The sequence below is a fragment of the Pristiophorus japonicus genome, chromosome 3 (assembly GCF_044704955.1).
Source record: "Pristiophorus japonicus isolate sPriJap1 chromosome 3, sPriJap1.hap1, whole genome shotgun sequence".
In the NCBI taxonomy this organism is placed as follows: Eukaryota; Metazoa; Chordata; class Chondrichthyes; family Pristiophoridae; genus Pristiophorus; species Pristiophorus japonicus.
Window position 1 is genome coordinate 293,839,606 of NC_091979.1, and position 16,678 is coordinate 293,856,283.

The 16,678-nt window shown below is 42.8% G+C and overlaps 1 protein-coding gene across 2 annotated transcripts in view; it reads left to right on the forward strand.

The window, feature by feature from the left end:
* btaf1 (BTAF1 RNA polymerase II, B-TFIID transcription factor-associated) overlaps positions 1-16,678 on the forward strand; it is a 215,145-nt gene that overhangs the window by 73,993 nt on the left and 124,474 nt on the right. The window contains exons 5-6 of one of the 2 annotated variants that reach the window (XM_070876808.1): positions 6,517-6,722; positions 10,353-10,498. In XM_070876808.1, the coding sequence (XP_070732909.1) occupies positions 6,517-6,722; positions 10,353-10,498 (352 nt within the window). The remainder of the gene's footprint in view (positions 1-6,516; positions 6,723-10,352; positions 10,499-16,678) is intronic. The other variant, XM_070876809.1, reaches the window with a different exon arrangement.

Below are 16,678 nucleotides of genomic sequence, written 5' to 3' on the forward strand. Positions count from 1 at the left end.
TCTTCAGAAGCTGGTCTGGGGATTGCAGTGGGAGTGGCAGTTGATTCTGTCAATGGGCACGGGGTCTGGGCATGTTCCCTTATCGCAGCAGCTAACTTCAAAATTCTCTCGTGTGTCCTGACAGTGTCTCAGTTACCTGCGACATTCCCTCCCTTATGTTCCTGGACAGCATTCCCATTTCTTGAGAGTATTGTTACTTCTCCCGACAATCCCGATAAACCATCACCTACCCCACTGATGGTGTCCGGGAGTGATTGCGTAAGGTCAATGCTCTCCGCACTCATTGCCATCATCTGAACCACATCTGTTAGATCCTGCACCTCAGGAGAGCGCGGTTAAGCCTTCCTTCCCCTCCTCACCCTGGGTGTGCCTCGCTGCGCCCCACTGGAATCCCCAGCCTCGGACGGTCGGAAACCATGGAATATCCTACCAACACTCAAAGCACTAGTCAGGGAAGGGACTAGCATCGCAATGGGCGGCACCTGCACCTCCTCAAAAGTGAGTACAACAGTGGGGGCTTCATCCATTCCCTCCCCCTCGCCCCCATGCTCTTAGTTTGGAAGATGTTCGCCTCTTCAGGCTCGTCCTTGTCTGAATCATCTTCTGCATCGTCTGGGTTGGCCTCAAGTTCTGCAAAATATAACAGAATAGACAAATGATTAGCAGCAGAGAAGCGGGCAGGGTGGGTGGCATGAATAGGCTCACTCAGCGCAGGCAGCAGGCTGATTTGAAGGACCACAATGAAAGCGAATTGCATCAACTGAAGCGTAGCTGAGGGAAACATCTCCATGAAGCATGGCTAGCCTGCGCAGTACTTAACATTTAGGAAAGCCTGACTGTGGAATTTTCAGGACTTCCCCTCTCCTTCGAGTGTGGGCCCAGCTTGTGCAGTGGTGGTTGCTTTTCTCTGGGCAGAACCCATCAATGTCAGTGGGTGCAGATTTGCCGGGCCTCCTCCTGTTCGAGTTCTTTCTCATTTGTTGTGTGCCACTTTCCTCTGCAAAGATGAAAATACAACTTTTTAGAGAGGGTGTCTTTCTGCTGGGTGGGATATATACAGATGGTCACATTTACAATTGCAATTCCATTAAATAAATGAAAATATTACATAAAAACATAGAAACATAGAAAATAGGTGCAGGAGTAGGCCATTCGGCCCCATCGAGCCTGCACCGCCATTCAATAAGATCATGGCTGATCATTCCCTCAGTACCCCTTTCCTGCTTTCTCTCCATACCCCTTGATCCCCTTAGCCGTAAGGGCCATATCTAACTCCCTCTTGAATATATCCAAGGAACTGGCATCAACAACTCTCTTCGGCAAGGAATTCCACAGGTTAACTTACTTGCACTAACTACTTGACCAAAGTCCTGCCACTTCTTTTTGCACTGGCCTCCAGACTTCTGGGTGGTCACCATTGCACAGTAATCTTGTACAAGTTGGTTCCAGCGTTTCTTCACTTCTTTGGGCGGAACTTTTATGTGACTTCTACTGGTGTCCAGCTCCTGCCATCCGGTCTCAATCACAGTAACTAGTGCCTCCACTTCATCCTGTAAGAAATTCTTGGTCCTTGCGCCGCGTTGCATCTTGCATTGCAGCTCCGATTTTTCCAATGAGAATTAAAGTTCTCGCACACAACTGGCTCTTTAAAAATGGCCAATTGCAGACTGGGAGCTGTATTGGGCATGCGTGCCAGTCAGAAGCACGTCAAACCTCTTTTTTCCGCGTGTGTGCAGAAGGGGAGGCATTGTTTTTTCAGCGCACGCAGTTGGTTCCACCCCCCCCCAAACATAGAAACATAGAAAATAGGTGCAGGAGTAGGCCATTCAGCCCCTCTAGCCTGCACCGCCATTCAATGAGTTCATGGCTGAACATGCACTTCAGTACTTCCTGCTTTCTCGCCATACCCCTTGATCCCCCGAGTAGTAAGGACTTCATCTAACTCCCTTTTGAATATATTTAGTGAATTGGCCTCAACTACTTTCTGTGGTAGAGAATTCCACAGGTTCACCACTCTCTGGGTGAAGAAGTTTCTCCTCATCTCGGTCCTAAATGGCTTACCTCTTATCCTTAGACTGTGACCCCTGGTTCTGGACTTCCCCAACATTGGGAACATTCTTCCTGCATCTAACCTGTCTAAACCCGTCAGAATTTTAAACGTTTCTATGAGGTCCCCTCTCATTCTTCTGAACTCCAGTGAATACAAGCCCAGTTGATCCAGTCTTTCTTGATAGGTCAGTCCCACCATCCCGGGAATCAGTCTGGTGAATCTTCGCTGCACTCCCTCAATAGCAAGAATGTCCTTCCTCAAGTTAGGAGACCAAAACTGTACACAATACTCCAGGTGTGGCCTCACCAAGGCCCTGTACAACTGTAGCAACACCTCCCTGCCCCTGTATTCCAATCCCCTCGCTATGAAGGCCAACATGCCATTTGCTTTCTTAACCACCTTGCTGTACCTGCATGCCAACCTTCAATGACTGATTTACCATGACACCCAGGTCTCGTTGCATCTCCCCTTTTCCTAATCTGTCACCATTCAGATAATAGTCTGTCTCTCTGTTTTTACCACCAAAGTGGACAACCTCACATTTATCCACATTATACTTCATCTGCCATGCATTTGCCCACTCACCTAACCTATCCAAGTCACTCTGCAGCCTCATAGCATCCTCCTCGCAGCTCACACTGCCACCCAACTTAGTGTCATCCGCAAATTTGGAGATACTACATTTAATCCCCTCGTCTAAATCATTAATGTACAATGTAAACAGCTGGGGCCCCAGCACAGAACCTTGCGGTACCCCACTAGTCACTGCCTGCCATTCTGAAAAGTCCCCATTTACTCCTCCTCTTTGCTTCCTGTCTGACAACCAGTTCTCAATCCACGTCAGCACACTACCCCCAATCCCATGTGCACATTAATCTCTTGTGTGGGACCTTGTCGCAAGCCTTCTGAAAGTCCAAATATACCACATCAACTGGTTCTCCCCTGTCCACTTTACTGGAAACATCCTCAAAAAATTCCAGAAGGTTTGTCAAGCATAATTTCCCCTTCACAAATCCATGCTGACTTGGACCCATCATGTCACCATTTTCCAAATGCGCTGCTATGACATCCTTAATAATTGATTCCATCATTTTACCCACTACTGAGGTCAGGCTGACCGGTCTATAATTCCCTGTTTTATCTCTCCCTCCTTTTTTAAAAAGTGGGGTTACATTGGCTACCCTCCACTCGATAGGAACTGATCCAGAGTCAATGGAATGTTGGAAAATGACTGTCAATGCATTTCCAAGGCCACCTCCTTAAGTACTCTGGGATGCAGTCCATCAGGCCCTGGGGATTTATCGGCCTTCAATCCCATCAATTTCCCCAACACAATTTCCCGACTAATAAAGATTTCCCTCAGTTCCTCCTCCTTACTAGACCCTCTGACCCCTTTTATATCCGGAAGGTTGTTGGTGTCCTCCTTAGTGAATACCGAACCAAAGTACTTGTTCAATTGGTCTGCCATTTCTTTGTTCCCAGTTATGACTTCCCCTGATTCTGACTGCAGGGGACCTACGTTTGTCTTTACTAACCTTTTTCTCTTTACATATCTATAGAAACTTTTGCAATCCGCCTTAATGTTCCCTGCAAGCTTCTTCTCGTACTCCATTTTCCCTGCCCTAATCAAACCCTTTGTCCTCCTCTGCTGAGTTTTAAATTTCTCCCAGTCCCTGGGTTCACTGCTATTTCTGGCCAATATTTATGCCACTTCCTTGGCTTTAATACTATCCCTGATTTCCCTTGATAGCCACGGTTGAGCCACCTTCCCTTTTTTATTTTTACGACAGACAGGAATGTACAATTGTTGTAGTTCATCCATGCGGTCTCTAAATGTCTGCCATTGCCCATCCACAGTCAACCCCTTAAGTATCATTCGCCAATCTATCCTAGCCAATTCACGCCTCATACCTTCAAAGTTACCCTTCTTTAAGTTCTGGACCATGGTCTCTGAATTAACTGTTTCATTCTCCATCCTAATGCAGAATCCCACCATATTATGGTCACTCTTCCCCAAGGGGCCTCGCACAACGAGATTGCTAATTAATCCTCTCTCATTACACAACACCCAGTCTAAGATGGCCTCCCCCCTAGTTGGTTCCTCGACATATTGGTCTAGAAAACCATCCCTTATGCACTCCAGGAAATCCTCCTCCACCGTATTGCTTCCAGTTTGGCTCGCCCAATCTATGTGCATATTAAAGTCACCCATTATAACTGCTGCACCTTTATTGCATGCACCCCTAATTTCCTGTTTGATACCCTCCCCAACATCACTACTACTGTTTGGAGGTCTGTACACAACTCCCACTAACGTTTTTTGCCCTTTGGTGTTCTGTAGCTCTACCCATATAGATTCCACATCATCCAAGCTAATGTCCTTCCTAACTATTGCATTAATCTCCTCTTTAACCAGCAATGCTACCCCACCTCCTTTTCCTTTTATTCTGTCCTTTTATTCAAGGCTATAGGGCATGCTGCGTGGTACCAATTTTGAAAAATAGAGCAGGGAAAGTTGGCACATTTATTTTTGGAGTAGTTCTGGCCTAGAAAAACGAACTTAACTCTGGCAATATGCTTTTTTAAAAAAAAACGTCTTTGGACAAATTTGAGCCCTTCGAATTAGTTTGAAAACAGCAATATCTGACTGTTGTGGAAAGGAACCTTCAAAGAGTAGAAGGTGGAGGAGATATCCATGAAGAATTAACAATAGTATTGGCTGTGTGTGAGAAACTAGTAATTACCTCGACTATTCTGCCCGAGCAAACTATTGCTCCATCATCAACCTCCCTTTCCTCTCAAGTCTTCAAATGTGTCATTACCTTCCAACTCCATGCCCATCAGTCCTATAACTCTATAATTGAATTCCTTCAGTTTAGCTTCTGTCCTTCTCACCAGACCAAAAGAGCCCTAACTACAGTCATGAATGACTCCCTTTGTGACTGTGACAGTGTCCCTCTTTGACACAGATCACGCCAGTCTCCTCTTAAAATCTCTCCAGCTTTGTGGAAATTCCTTGTCTTGCTTTGTCCTGAGCTGAGTTTTCAATCACATTTGCTGTCCATCTCAAAGACTGTTTACTCCACATCTACTACATCCTCCGTCCCTTTGACACTGAAACCTTTATATATCTTTCATTTCCACGCTTAACCTTTGGTCGCCTGAGGAAAAGAGTGTTCGGTGATCAGGCCCTCAAATCTGGCACCAAGCTTATAGTCTACAGGGCTGTAGTGATACCTGCCCTCCTGTATGGATCGGAGACGACCATATACAGTAGACACATCAAATCGCAGGAGAAATACCACCAACGATGTCTCCAAGATCCTGCAAATCCCCTGGGAGGACATACGCACCAAGGTTAGTGTTCTCAATCAGGCCAACCTCCCCAGCATCGAAGCACTGACCAGCTAGCTCCGTTTGGTGGGCCACATTGTCTGCATGCCCAACACAAGATTCCCAAAGCAAGCGCTCTACTTGGAACTGCTGCGAGCCCCAGGTGAGCAGAGGAAACGTTTCAAGGACAGCTGCAAAGCCTCCTTGATAAAGTGCAACATTCCCACCGACACCTGGGAGTCCCTGGCCAAAGACCGCCCTAAGTGGAGGAGGAGCATCCGGGAGGGCGCTGAGCACCTCGAGTCTCGTCGCCGAGAGCATGCAGAAAACCAGCAGCAGGAGCGCGTGGCAAACCAGACTCTCCCACCCTTTCCTTCAACCACTGTCTGTCCCACCTGTGACAGATTGTTTATTGGACTGTCCAGTCACCTGAGAACTCACTTTTAGAGTGGAAGAAAGTCTTCCTCAATTTCGAGGGACTGCCTATGATGATGACTCAGCTACACTAAAGCTTACCTTACTAGCCTCCAATCCTGTACCCTCCATAAACTCCAACTTGCCCAGAACTGTGCTGCACAAATCCTGACCTCACCCATTACCATCCATGTCCATATTCTCCATAGGCTCTTTGTTCCCCGATACATTAAATTTTAAATCCTCTTCTCTAAATCCCTCTGGCGTTGCCCCATTCTATCTCTGCAATTACCCTTATATCATCTCCTGAACACTTTGTTCCTCTGACTCTGGCCTTTTTCTAATTCTCTGCTCTCTGCCCTTCCATTCAGCCACACGGGTTCTACTTTCTGGAATGCCTTCCCTGAATCTCAGACACTCACTCCCTGACTCCAATTTTTTTTAAAACCTTAAGAACCCATCTTTTTAACCAATCTTCCAGTCTCTCCTTCTTGCTCATTCATTTTCCTTAAACCTATTTGTAAAGTACCAGAATATGTTATTTTACATTATAGTCACTTTAGATGTCAGTGGTGGTTATTTATTAACACATGCTCTTTGATGATTTGTGAATGTGGAAATTGGATAAAAGGCCCCGAACTGTTACTGTAGGTTAGATTTGCACGTGCCCTTGTAGTTATTGATCAACCTATAAATTAATTATTTTCTTCTCTGTGCAGGAGAAATTGATCCCAAGGCGAGAATAGCTCATCAGAGAAAATTGTTGCAAAAGAAATTGGGCCTCGACATGGGAGCAGCTCTAGGAATGAACACTGAAGAGCTCTTTAATGATGAAGATCTCATTTATAATCCCTCTCCAGCTCCAACAGTACTGAAACAACCTGTAGGTAGAACCTCGGGTTGTTTGACTTCAAGGAATCATGCAGTGGGTTTGGCTTCTTTTGTGCTTCTGGTAGCTTAAAGTCTGCATGCTTGTGCCTGTTAAAGCTCTATTAACTAGTTTACTTTTGTTTTTGATGTGCTTCCATTAAAATTAAAAGCAGCTTGAGTCTCATAATTTGGAATTGATGCAGGCTGATCACGAGTTAGTTAACAGGCATCTGCAGCTGGAAAATTATGAAAAAGGACAAGGTTGTTCAGAAGATACGAATTGCTTACTAGTATAATTAACAATTTCCATTTTAAACTTTGAATATTTTGTGATCATTTTAAGGCAAGTATTTTTGAGTTCACTGAAGAATGGAACACCATTTTATCCACTTAAAGCACCCAGATGCTGTCTGACCTGTTGAGACTTTCTACATATTCTGTTTTTTAGATTTTCAGCATCTAGTATTTTGCTGCTTGAGCCAATGTAAAATATATTTTGAAATACTTTTGGCTGTCATCTTGCTTTCTCAGTACCTGTAGGAGATAGCAGTGAAACCTCTACCATAAATTCATTTTACACAATTCATAACCAAGCCAATACATTTAACATTGCAGTTGCCTCTGCTGTGTTTAAAAATCAAAAATATTTCTCTCTTCAGGCTTGACCCTATCCAAAGGCTAGGGTTTCTGGGTCATGTTTTTCACCCCTTTAAATTGTGGTCTCTTGCACATTCCTGGCCTTTGGTCACATGCAATTGGACCATATATTCCATTGACTGTTCGTTTTTTCTTTTGTATTGCTGCATCATTTTATTTTTATTTGTTTTCTAGTCTTTTTTGTTATTATTTGTGCTGTATTCAAACTTTTCTCATTTCTGCTAGTTTTACAAGATACATCCTATATTACATGGTATAAGTTCCTGTCATAAAACCGTATATATTCTGACTAAGTGTTCTGGTATTTTATATGTTGCAAACTTGGATGTTGCTGTACAGCTTAATGTTTTTAAACAAAATATATTGTGGACTCTGATTTAGTTTTAGGAGCTAGCCCTGGTCCTATGTGACCTCAGTTTGAGAGGACCTTCTCCTCCACTTTGCATTGGCTGCTAGGTATGTGATACAGCTCCTAAATGACTCTACTTTCCATCTCCTTGCTTAGTGTGTCAACACCTGGCCATGCTTGATACCTTTCAACACTAGCATGGGAAATTGAGGGACCAAAATCAAATCTGTGTTCCACCAATGTGTGATAAAGGTTTATTACTGATATAATGCTATGCAGTCTGCAGTTCAGTGGTGAATAATGCTGGTGTGGCACTTTGTTCATTTCATTCTTGTAAAAAATTCTGAGAAATATTCTCCAAGTGACTAAGTTAGAGCTGCAGGGATTGATTAGATGGATTCCCATTTGCCCTTTTCCTTGTGGTAGTGCTACTTTGGGAATTACTGATTCAAAACTAGATGTTTAGAACTCAGCAGATGTGCCATTGAGCTATATTGTAGGTGAGATGATGGGTCCCTCTAGATTTGGAGCAACAATCAGCTTAAAAACTGATTGCTAAGATAAAAATGATGAGACTATATGCTAGAAGTTTTCAGTGCTGCAGTTGGAACAGGTTTTGTAAATGTTGCTAAAGCAATAAAAGTCAGAAGTTTTCTTTTGTAGTGTGTCCATTAGCTGTTCTTGCATTCATTCATTTAATTATAGATTTGACATAAAAAGACAGTTGCCCAAAGTAACTCCTGTAATTGGTTTAAAGACAGATAATTAACTTTTTGGTGGGAAAAGTTAGGAAAATCAATAAACATCAATGGTGTTTCCAGCATAGTTTTTCAACAATAATCTTGATCTACAAGTATGTAGTTTGAAAGTTCTGGTGGATTAAGCTTTTGACACCTACTTTTCAATTCAGAAAGTTGCCTTCAAATGGCACGCATTGCTACTACAGCAATATTCTGTTTTTTGACTTGGTTCTGTACTCCAGGCTTTTAAAAAATGCTTGTCAGTGATAACCTAAACCCAATATTCCAGTTTAATCATTGTGATTGAGGATGTTCACAAGCGTCCAATTTTTATTGAGTTTATCCTTGATAGTTGATTCCTCCATTTAGACTTATTTTTTTCCACAAAACTCTACCACCTAACATCATTGATTCTGACTCTGAATAAAAGTCTGGGATTACCTGTCCTCTGAAGATACTCTGCCTTGAGACCAAAATACTTTAGTGATATCAAGTAAAGGAAAGAATGTCTTGCTTCCATGGGCATTGCAAGTACACTGGAGGTGGAAAGGCAAGAATCCATTTAAAACAGTTATGAGGCTCCCAGTGGGGTATAGTCTTTTTTAATTAAAAGTTCTTTAGCATCAACATTAAGGGTCAATTAACTTGATGGTTCATAAATTATCCTTCAGTCATGGGACATTAGGATAGACTGAGGTATTTTTCTTGTGGTTATAACATTTATTTTCTACCTTTTTTTTTTTATCAAGCTACATACCACTAATCACTTTGTGGATGGTTGCATTGTTCATGATTAGCAATGCTGCCATGTGCTGTTGCAATGAAGTGGATGTGGATAGTTTGGGGCAACACCTCCCCCTTCTGTGGGAAAATGTATGAATTGTATTTGATGTCTCTCTGGAGTAACTTGGCTGAGATTTCCCAGAGACTGGTCTCTGCATGTGTGGTTACAAATATACTTTTTACTTGTCTAAAAATGCCCTAGTGGCATCAGAATAGAATATACATTAGGTTGGGATAATCTATTATTTGAAATATATCCTTAACATTGAGATCATGACACTAATTGCCAGAAGTTATATTAGAGTTTTATCTAGCTGATCCTGCTCTGCTCTATGCAAATGAGATGGAACTGCTATTTTATGTTTGCAGGGACCTCTGCTGGAATAGGGAGTAAATTTGAACTAATTAGGAAATTGTTAGTGTCACCCTGGGGTAGAATTGAAGCTAACTGGTCATAACAAATGGCATCACTATTGCAGTCAACTATGCTTTTGAAGAAGTAAACTTTGAAAGTACCTGGAGGGCAGCTGCATGACATAAGCTATACAATAGCAAAACAATTCTTGCTATTAGAGATCACTAATGGTAATGCACGTTGTCAGCGACTTTAGCCTTTACTCTCATTTAGAGTTATTTATTTACTCATAGGATGTACTATTTTAGAAATTGTGAAGAAATGCTACTGTGGAAACTGCCAACCTACTACTACCCTAGCTGAGATGAGCTAACTTCACACTGACCAAGATTGAAACTGAGAACTTCCCAGGCAGTGTATCTTGGTTGTACATCAGACAGTGAGCCATTTGGGGAACTTTGATTTCTGCAGCTATGTTCTGATAATTAATGTTCATTTTAAATGCAGACTCTCATTTTATCCCATTTACTTTGGCCCAATGGGGACAAAACAGGTTGAATAATTTAACACTGTCCTGGCAATGTAATCCTCTTTGTGTTTTTACCTTATTTAAAAGATATTTACAAGTATGAGATTATTTCCATGGTCCTCTTATCTAAAAATTTAGATATGGTTAGGTTTTCTACATAATAAAAGCTAATAAGATTCTGAAGTATGGGAAGCTTTGTTTGCAAGCACTGCAGATTGTGATTATGACTGGTGATGGTTAATATATATGTATATATATATATTTATTTTTAGCTTGTTCAGGCTGCTGATCTGATCGAAGCTGAATTTCAGCCAGGTATGAGCAGTCGGCAGAAAAATAAAGCAAAGAGGATGGCTAAGCTGTTTGCTAAGCAACGATCCAGAGATACAGTGGAAGGAAATGCAAACAATGAAAAATGGTACGAGCATCTTTTGCTTGCTTCTATGTCGTAAATTCTGCTAAATTATTATGAGTTAGAAACAAACAATATAGTCATAGATCTTGATACAAGACCATTAATTACAGTTCTGGGTTTAAGTTTATAACATTTTGTACTGACTAGATTCCATCTTGGAATTCTCAATTTATGGTACAGGGTAATATTCTTAATATGCATTATAAAAATTAGAACTAAATTTCAAATCTTGGGGTAAAATGCTGCTGTTTGTATTTTGAATTGTGTTTCATTGTGGAAGGCAGCAAAAATCAGTCTTTATACAAATAGAAATATCAGTCATGCTGGGAACTTCTTGAGTTGCATTGTTCAGCATCTCGAAACATACCAGCTGAACCAAACATGATATTTGTCTGAACTTAGTTTTTGAGGTGTTAAATTTTTGAACATTACTTTAGGCATTAGTTATTTAATTTAAAGCCACTGTTACAGAAGCTATATTTTATCAGTTTAATGTACCGAGAATGTTATACTAACTTGTTTTTACTAACTAAATCAAATGAAATAATTTTGGAAAATTTTGTGGGGGAAATTGCTCAGCAAATGAAATGGGAAAAACTAATGTGCAAAATTTTTGTTTGTTAAATATGATTTGCTTTTTGATTTCCTTTTTTCTTTCAGAAGTGGGAAGAACTGAACCTAGGATCTCCTGATCTGTATGGCTCAGCTGTCACTGAGCCAAACAGATTCAGATGATTTAGTTCCATCTGTGCTGAGGTTAGCTGATCTCAGCAAGGTTGCTACAATTAGGCTCAGTGCCCCAGGAGGGAAAATTAGCCAGGATTCTCACTCCTGATTATGAGATGATCTCTGCTGGAAAGTGTGTGTATGTGTGCACACAAATTGAGAGAGGTCAGAACTGGGGTTGGCGGTGGTGATTTTCTTCAGTACCCAAACGATCAAATAGCCTGTCAACACTTGCCAGCTAGAATTACATGAAGAATGGTCACTGGAAGGTTGTTGTGGAACCATATCCTATCAGGAGTTGATAGCTTCAGGCGAAGAAGATGATGGAAATTTGGAGGAGGAAAACATGAAGAGAACATAGGAATTAGGAGCAGGAGACGGCCATTTGGCCTTTTGAGCCTGCTCTGCCATTCACTAAGGTCATGGCTGATCTTCAACCTCAACTCCACTTTCCTGCACTATCCCCATATCCCTTGATTTCCTTAATATCCAAAAATCTATCGATCCCTGTCTTGTCAATGACTAAGCATCCACAGCCTTTTTGAGTAGACAGTTCCAAAGATTCTCCACTCTGAGTAAAGAAATTTCTCCTCATCTCAGTCCTAAATGGCTGACCCTGGTTCGAGACTCCCCAGCCAGAGGAAACATCCTCCCTGCATCTACCCTGTCAAGCCCTGTAAGAATTTTGTATGTTTCAATGAGATCACACCTCATTCTTCTAAACTCTATAGAGAATAGAGGCCTAGTCTACTCAACCTCTCCTCATAGGACAATTCCACGCCCCCCCCCATCCCAGGAATCGGTTTGGTAAACCTTCGTTCCACTCCTATGGCAAGTATATCTTTCCTTTGGTAAGGAAACCAAAACTGTACACAATACTCCAGGTGTGGTCCACTAGAGCCCTATCTAATTGCATTAGGATGTCTTTACTCTTGTACTCTAATCCTCTTGTAATGAAGGCCAACATACCATTTGCTTTTCTAATTGCTTGCTGTCCCATGAGCTGTAATTTTGGTGATTTGTGTACAAGGACACCCAGGTCCCTCTGAATTTCCCAACCTCTCCCCATTTAAAATATACTCTGCTTTTCTATTTTCCTACCAAAGTGGATAACTTCACATTTCTCCACATTATATTCCATTTGCCATGTTCTTGCCCACTAACTTAGCTTGTCTATATCCCCTTGAAACCTCTTTGCATCCTCCTCGCAACTTGCATTCCCACCTAGCTTTGTGTCATCAGCAAACATGGATATATTATATTTGGTACCCTCATCTAAATCATTGATTTGAACCCCTATTTTCACCACGATTGTGCTTCATTTTTTGATGTGAAATCCTCCATTTCCAACTTTCGCCGGCGCCAACCAGTTTAAAAATATTTTGGATCAAACACAAGTGAAAATTGGCTTGGGTGCTATTTTTGTGCAGTTAGTCGATTTTGGCCGTTCACGATTTCTTTTCAGCGTGGCGTACACTGCCAAAAAGCCCCGAGACCCCGCCCCCCCCCCCAAAAAAACGTTCTGTGAACTTCAGGAAATCGCACAGTGCACAAAAGGACATTGGGGCCAGGCAAAAGAAGACAAAATAAAGTGCAAATGCATGGATTTTTTTTGATCGGGTACTCTGAAAATAACTCAGTGATTTCCGAGTTTTTGGAGCGAGACAATGTAAAAAAACAAATGCATAATTTTTTTTTTGGAGAGAACTGAAATAACTTGACTGGGTTCTTTTTTGCAAAATCGCACCTGTCTACCCCAACACAATAGTTGCTGACCAGGCTCCAGGCACGTGTCGAAGGAGTGCCGGCCGTGCAGGATTGCAAGCTCAGCTGGACACGAGCACCAGAGCCCAGGTTACTTTTGAAGCCGAGTGTCGCGTTGTTGTGTTTGTGTCCGGCCGAGCTTGCGATCCTGCCCAGCCGGTACTCCTTCAACCCGAGCCTCAAGCTCGGTCAGCATCCAAAACGGGACGTTTTGTGCACAGGCACAGCAGCAAGCTAGAAATGACCATTTGTCACAGGTGACCCAAGAAAATCACTGTACAAACAAACAAATGCATGCACAGATCAGGGTGTGGCCCGACCTGGGGCGTCACCCAGCCTTGTGGAGCAAAACAGAGAGGAACGGTATCAGTGAATTTAAGTATTTATCTGCATAATAACAACAATAATGGGTGCAATTTTTTAGCATTCCCGATGTGATAAGGGCGTTGGCCATACATGGCTTGCAGAGGCGACGAATAACTCTATATCAGGGAGACAGAATAATGGGGAGGAGGCCTTACCTTCAGCGAGTCTATAGGGAGAGGCGCTCATACCTGCAACTGAGTGAGGTAGACTGCGTTCACAGGCTGCGATTCGGAAAAGGAGGTCATTACTGAGATCTGCCAACTAATCAGGAGATATAAGGCCAAGAAGTGGAAGGAGGACTGCCCTATCTGTAGAAACATAGAAAATAAGTGCAGGAGTAGGCAATTCTGCCCTTCGAGCCTGCACCACCATTCAATGAGTTCATGGCTGAACATGCAACTTCAGTACCCCATTCCTGCTTTCTCGCCATACCCCTTAATCCCCCTAGTAGTAAGGACTACATCTAACTCCTTTTTGAATATATTTAGTGAATTGGCCTCAACTACTTTCTGTGGTAGAGAATTCCACAGGTTCACCACTCTCTGGGTGAAGAAGTTTCTCCTCATCTCGGTCCTAAATGGCTTACCCCTTATCCTTAGACTGTGACCTCTGGTTCTGGAATTCCCCAACATTGCGAACATTCTTCCTGCATCTAACCTGTCTAAACCCGTCAGAATTTTAAACGTTTCTGAGATCCCCTCTCATTCTTCTGAACTCCATTGAATACAAGTCCAGTTGATCCAGTCTTTCTTGATATGTCAGTCCCGCCATCCCGGAAATCAGTCTGGTGAACCTTCGCTGTACTCCCTCAATAGCAAGAATGTCCTTCCACAAATTAGGAGACTTAAACTGTACACAATACTCCAGGTTTGGCCTCACCAAGGTCCTGTAGAACTGTAGTAACATCTCCCTGCCCCTGTACTCAAATCCCCTCGCTATGAAGGCCAACATGCCATTTGCTTTCTTAACTGCCTGCTGTACCTGCATGCCAACCTTCAATGACTGATGTACCATGACACCCAGGTCTCGTTGCACCTCCCCTTTTCCTAATCTGTCACCATTCAGATAATAGTCTGTCTCTCTGTTTTTACCACCAAAGTGGATAACCTCATATTTTCCACATTATCCTTCATCTGCCATGCATTTGCCCACTCACCTAACCTATCCAAGTCACTCTGCAGCCTCATAGCATCCTCCTCGCAGCTCACACTGCCACTCAACTTAGTGTCATCCGCAAATTTGGAGATACTACATTTAATCCCCTCGTCTAAATCATTAATGTACAATGTAAACAGCTCGGGCCCCAGCACAGAACCTTGCGGTACCCCACTAGTCACTGCCTGCCATTCTGAAAAGTATCCATTTACTCCTACTCTTTGCTTCCTGTCTGCCAACCAGTTCTCAATCACGTCAGCACACTACCCCCAATCCCATGTTCTTTAACTTTGCACTCTAATCTCTTGTGTGGGACCTTGTCGAAAGCCTTCTGAAAGTCCAAATATACCACATCAACTGGTTCTCCCTTGTCCACTCTACTGGAAACATCCTCAAAAAATTCCAGAAGATTTGTCAAGCATGATTTCCCTTTTACAAATCCATGCTGACTTGGACCTATCATTTCACCTCTTTCCAAATGCGCTGCTATGACATCCTTAATAATTGATTCCATCATTTTACCCACTTCCGATGTCAGGCTGCCCGATCTATAATACTCTGTTTTCTCTCTCCCTCCTTTTTTTAAAAGTGGGGTTACATTGGCTACTCTACACTCCATAGGAACAGATCCAGAGTCTATGGAATGTTGGAAAATGACTGTCAGTGCATCCGCTATTTCCAAGGCCACCTCCTTAAGTACTCTGGGTTGCCTTCTATGCTACAGGATCATTTCAAGCTTCAACTGGGGACGTATGCCCGATCTCTCAGCGTGCCACCATTGCTGCATTCGCCAGCTGACTGCTGCACTATATGCCAAAAGGGACCAGTTCCATCACTTTCCGTATGTCCACGCAGGCAATGAGACACAGGGCTGTGGGGTTCTCCAGAATTTGCTGGCTTCCCCAAGGTACAGGGTGCCATTGACTGTACCCACATTGCCTTGAGAGCACCCTTGCAAGATTCCGAAGTTTACTGCAACAGGAAAGGGTTCCACTCCCTAAATGTGCAGCATGCGTGCGACGATCTGCAGCAGATCATGGCAGTGGATGCCAAATATCCCGGTAGCAATATCCCGGTACAATGTGTCCCACATAACGAGCATCATAGAGAGGGAAATTGGCATTTTAAAGCATTGTTTCTGATGCCTGGACCACTCTGGAGGATACCTGCAATACTCCCCTCACCACGTCGCTCCATTCACTGTCGTGTGCTGCGTGCTGCACAACTTGGCCATCATGAGGGGGCTTGTACTGGACATTGAAGATCCTCCTGAGGGGAGAAGAAGGGATGAGGATTCGGTGGAGGCTGACTAGGATGAGAAGGACCAGCAGCAGGAGGAGGAACCATCTCAAGCCACAGGACGATGTTGAAGGGGGTGGGGCGACCACGGGGACCTATAGCCTTTGCCAGAGACTTGCATCGGTGGCTAATCCGTGAACGTTTTTCTGCCTGAAGGCTGAACGGCGGCACGTTTGGTTATAGTGACGTACCATGTTGACTGTTTACACCTGTTTGCACTTTTAATAATTTTGTGTTGGTTTAGGTTGGTCTAATATACACCGTTGGTTAAATTCACAAAATAATGCACTGAATCTGGTTAAATTAAAATAATATTTGTACCTTTATACTGGACTCTAATAAAACATTTATTTTCAATGAAGAAATATCAAACTTTAAAATTTTCAATTAACGTATCAAACTTAAAAATTTTAATTAACATGTATCAAACTTTAAACTTCTTGCAAACTTTAACATTTTCAATTAACAAAATGTTATTATATCAAACCTTTCTATTAACAAAACAAGTAACAGAAAAACACAACTATCTCTCCTCCCCTTATTCAACGACCACTAGCGCGTAGTGCCCCTCTTGCCTGCCCTGTTGCCTCTACCCTTAGCCCTTTCTGTTGACACAGCAGAATTACTCGGCCCCTTGGTGAGCCCAATGTTGTTGTTTTTTTTTTGTTTTTCATTGGTGGGGTTGGACAGGGGCAGACCTAGTAGACAAATTTCTGCAAGGCCCGGATTTGTCTTCGTCTTTTTCAAGCTGATCACCCTGCAGCACAGTCCCTGAGGTTGGTCTGGGGATGATTTGAGTGGCAGCAGTTGATACCGCCAATTGGTGTTGTTGAATGACAACCTGGGTGTGTTCCCTTATTGCAGCAGCTACCT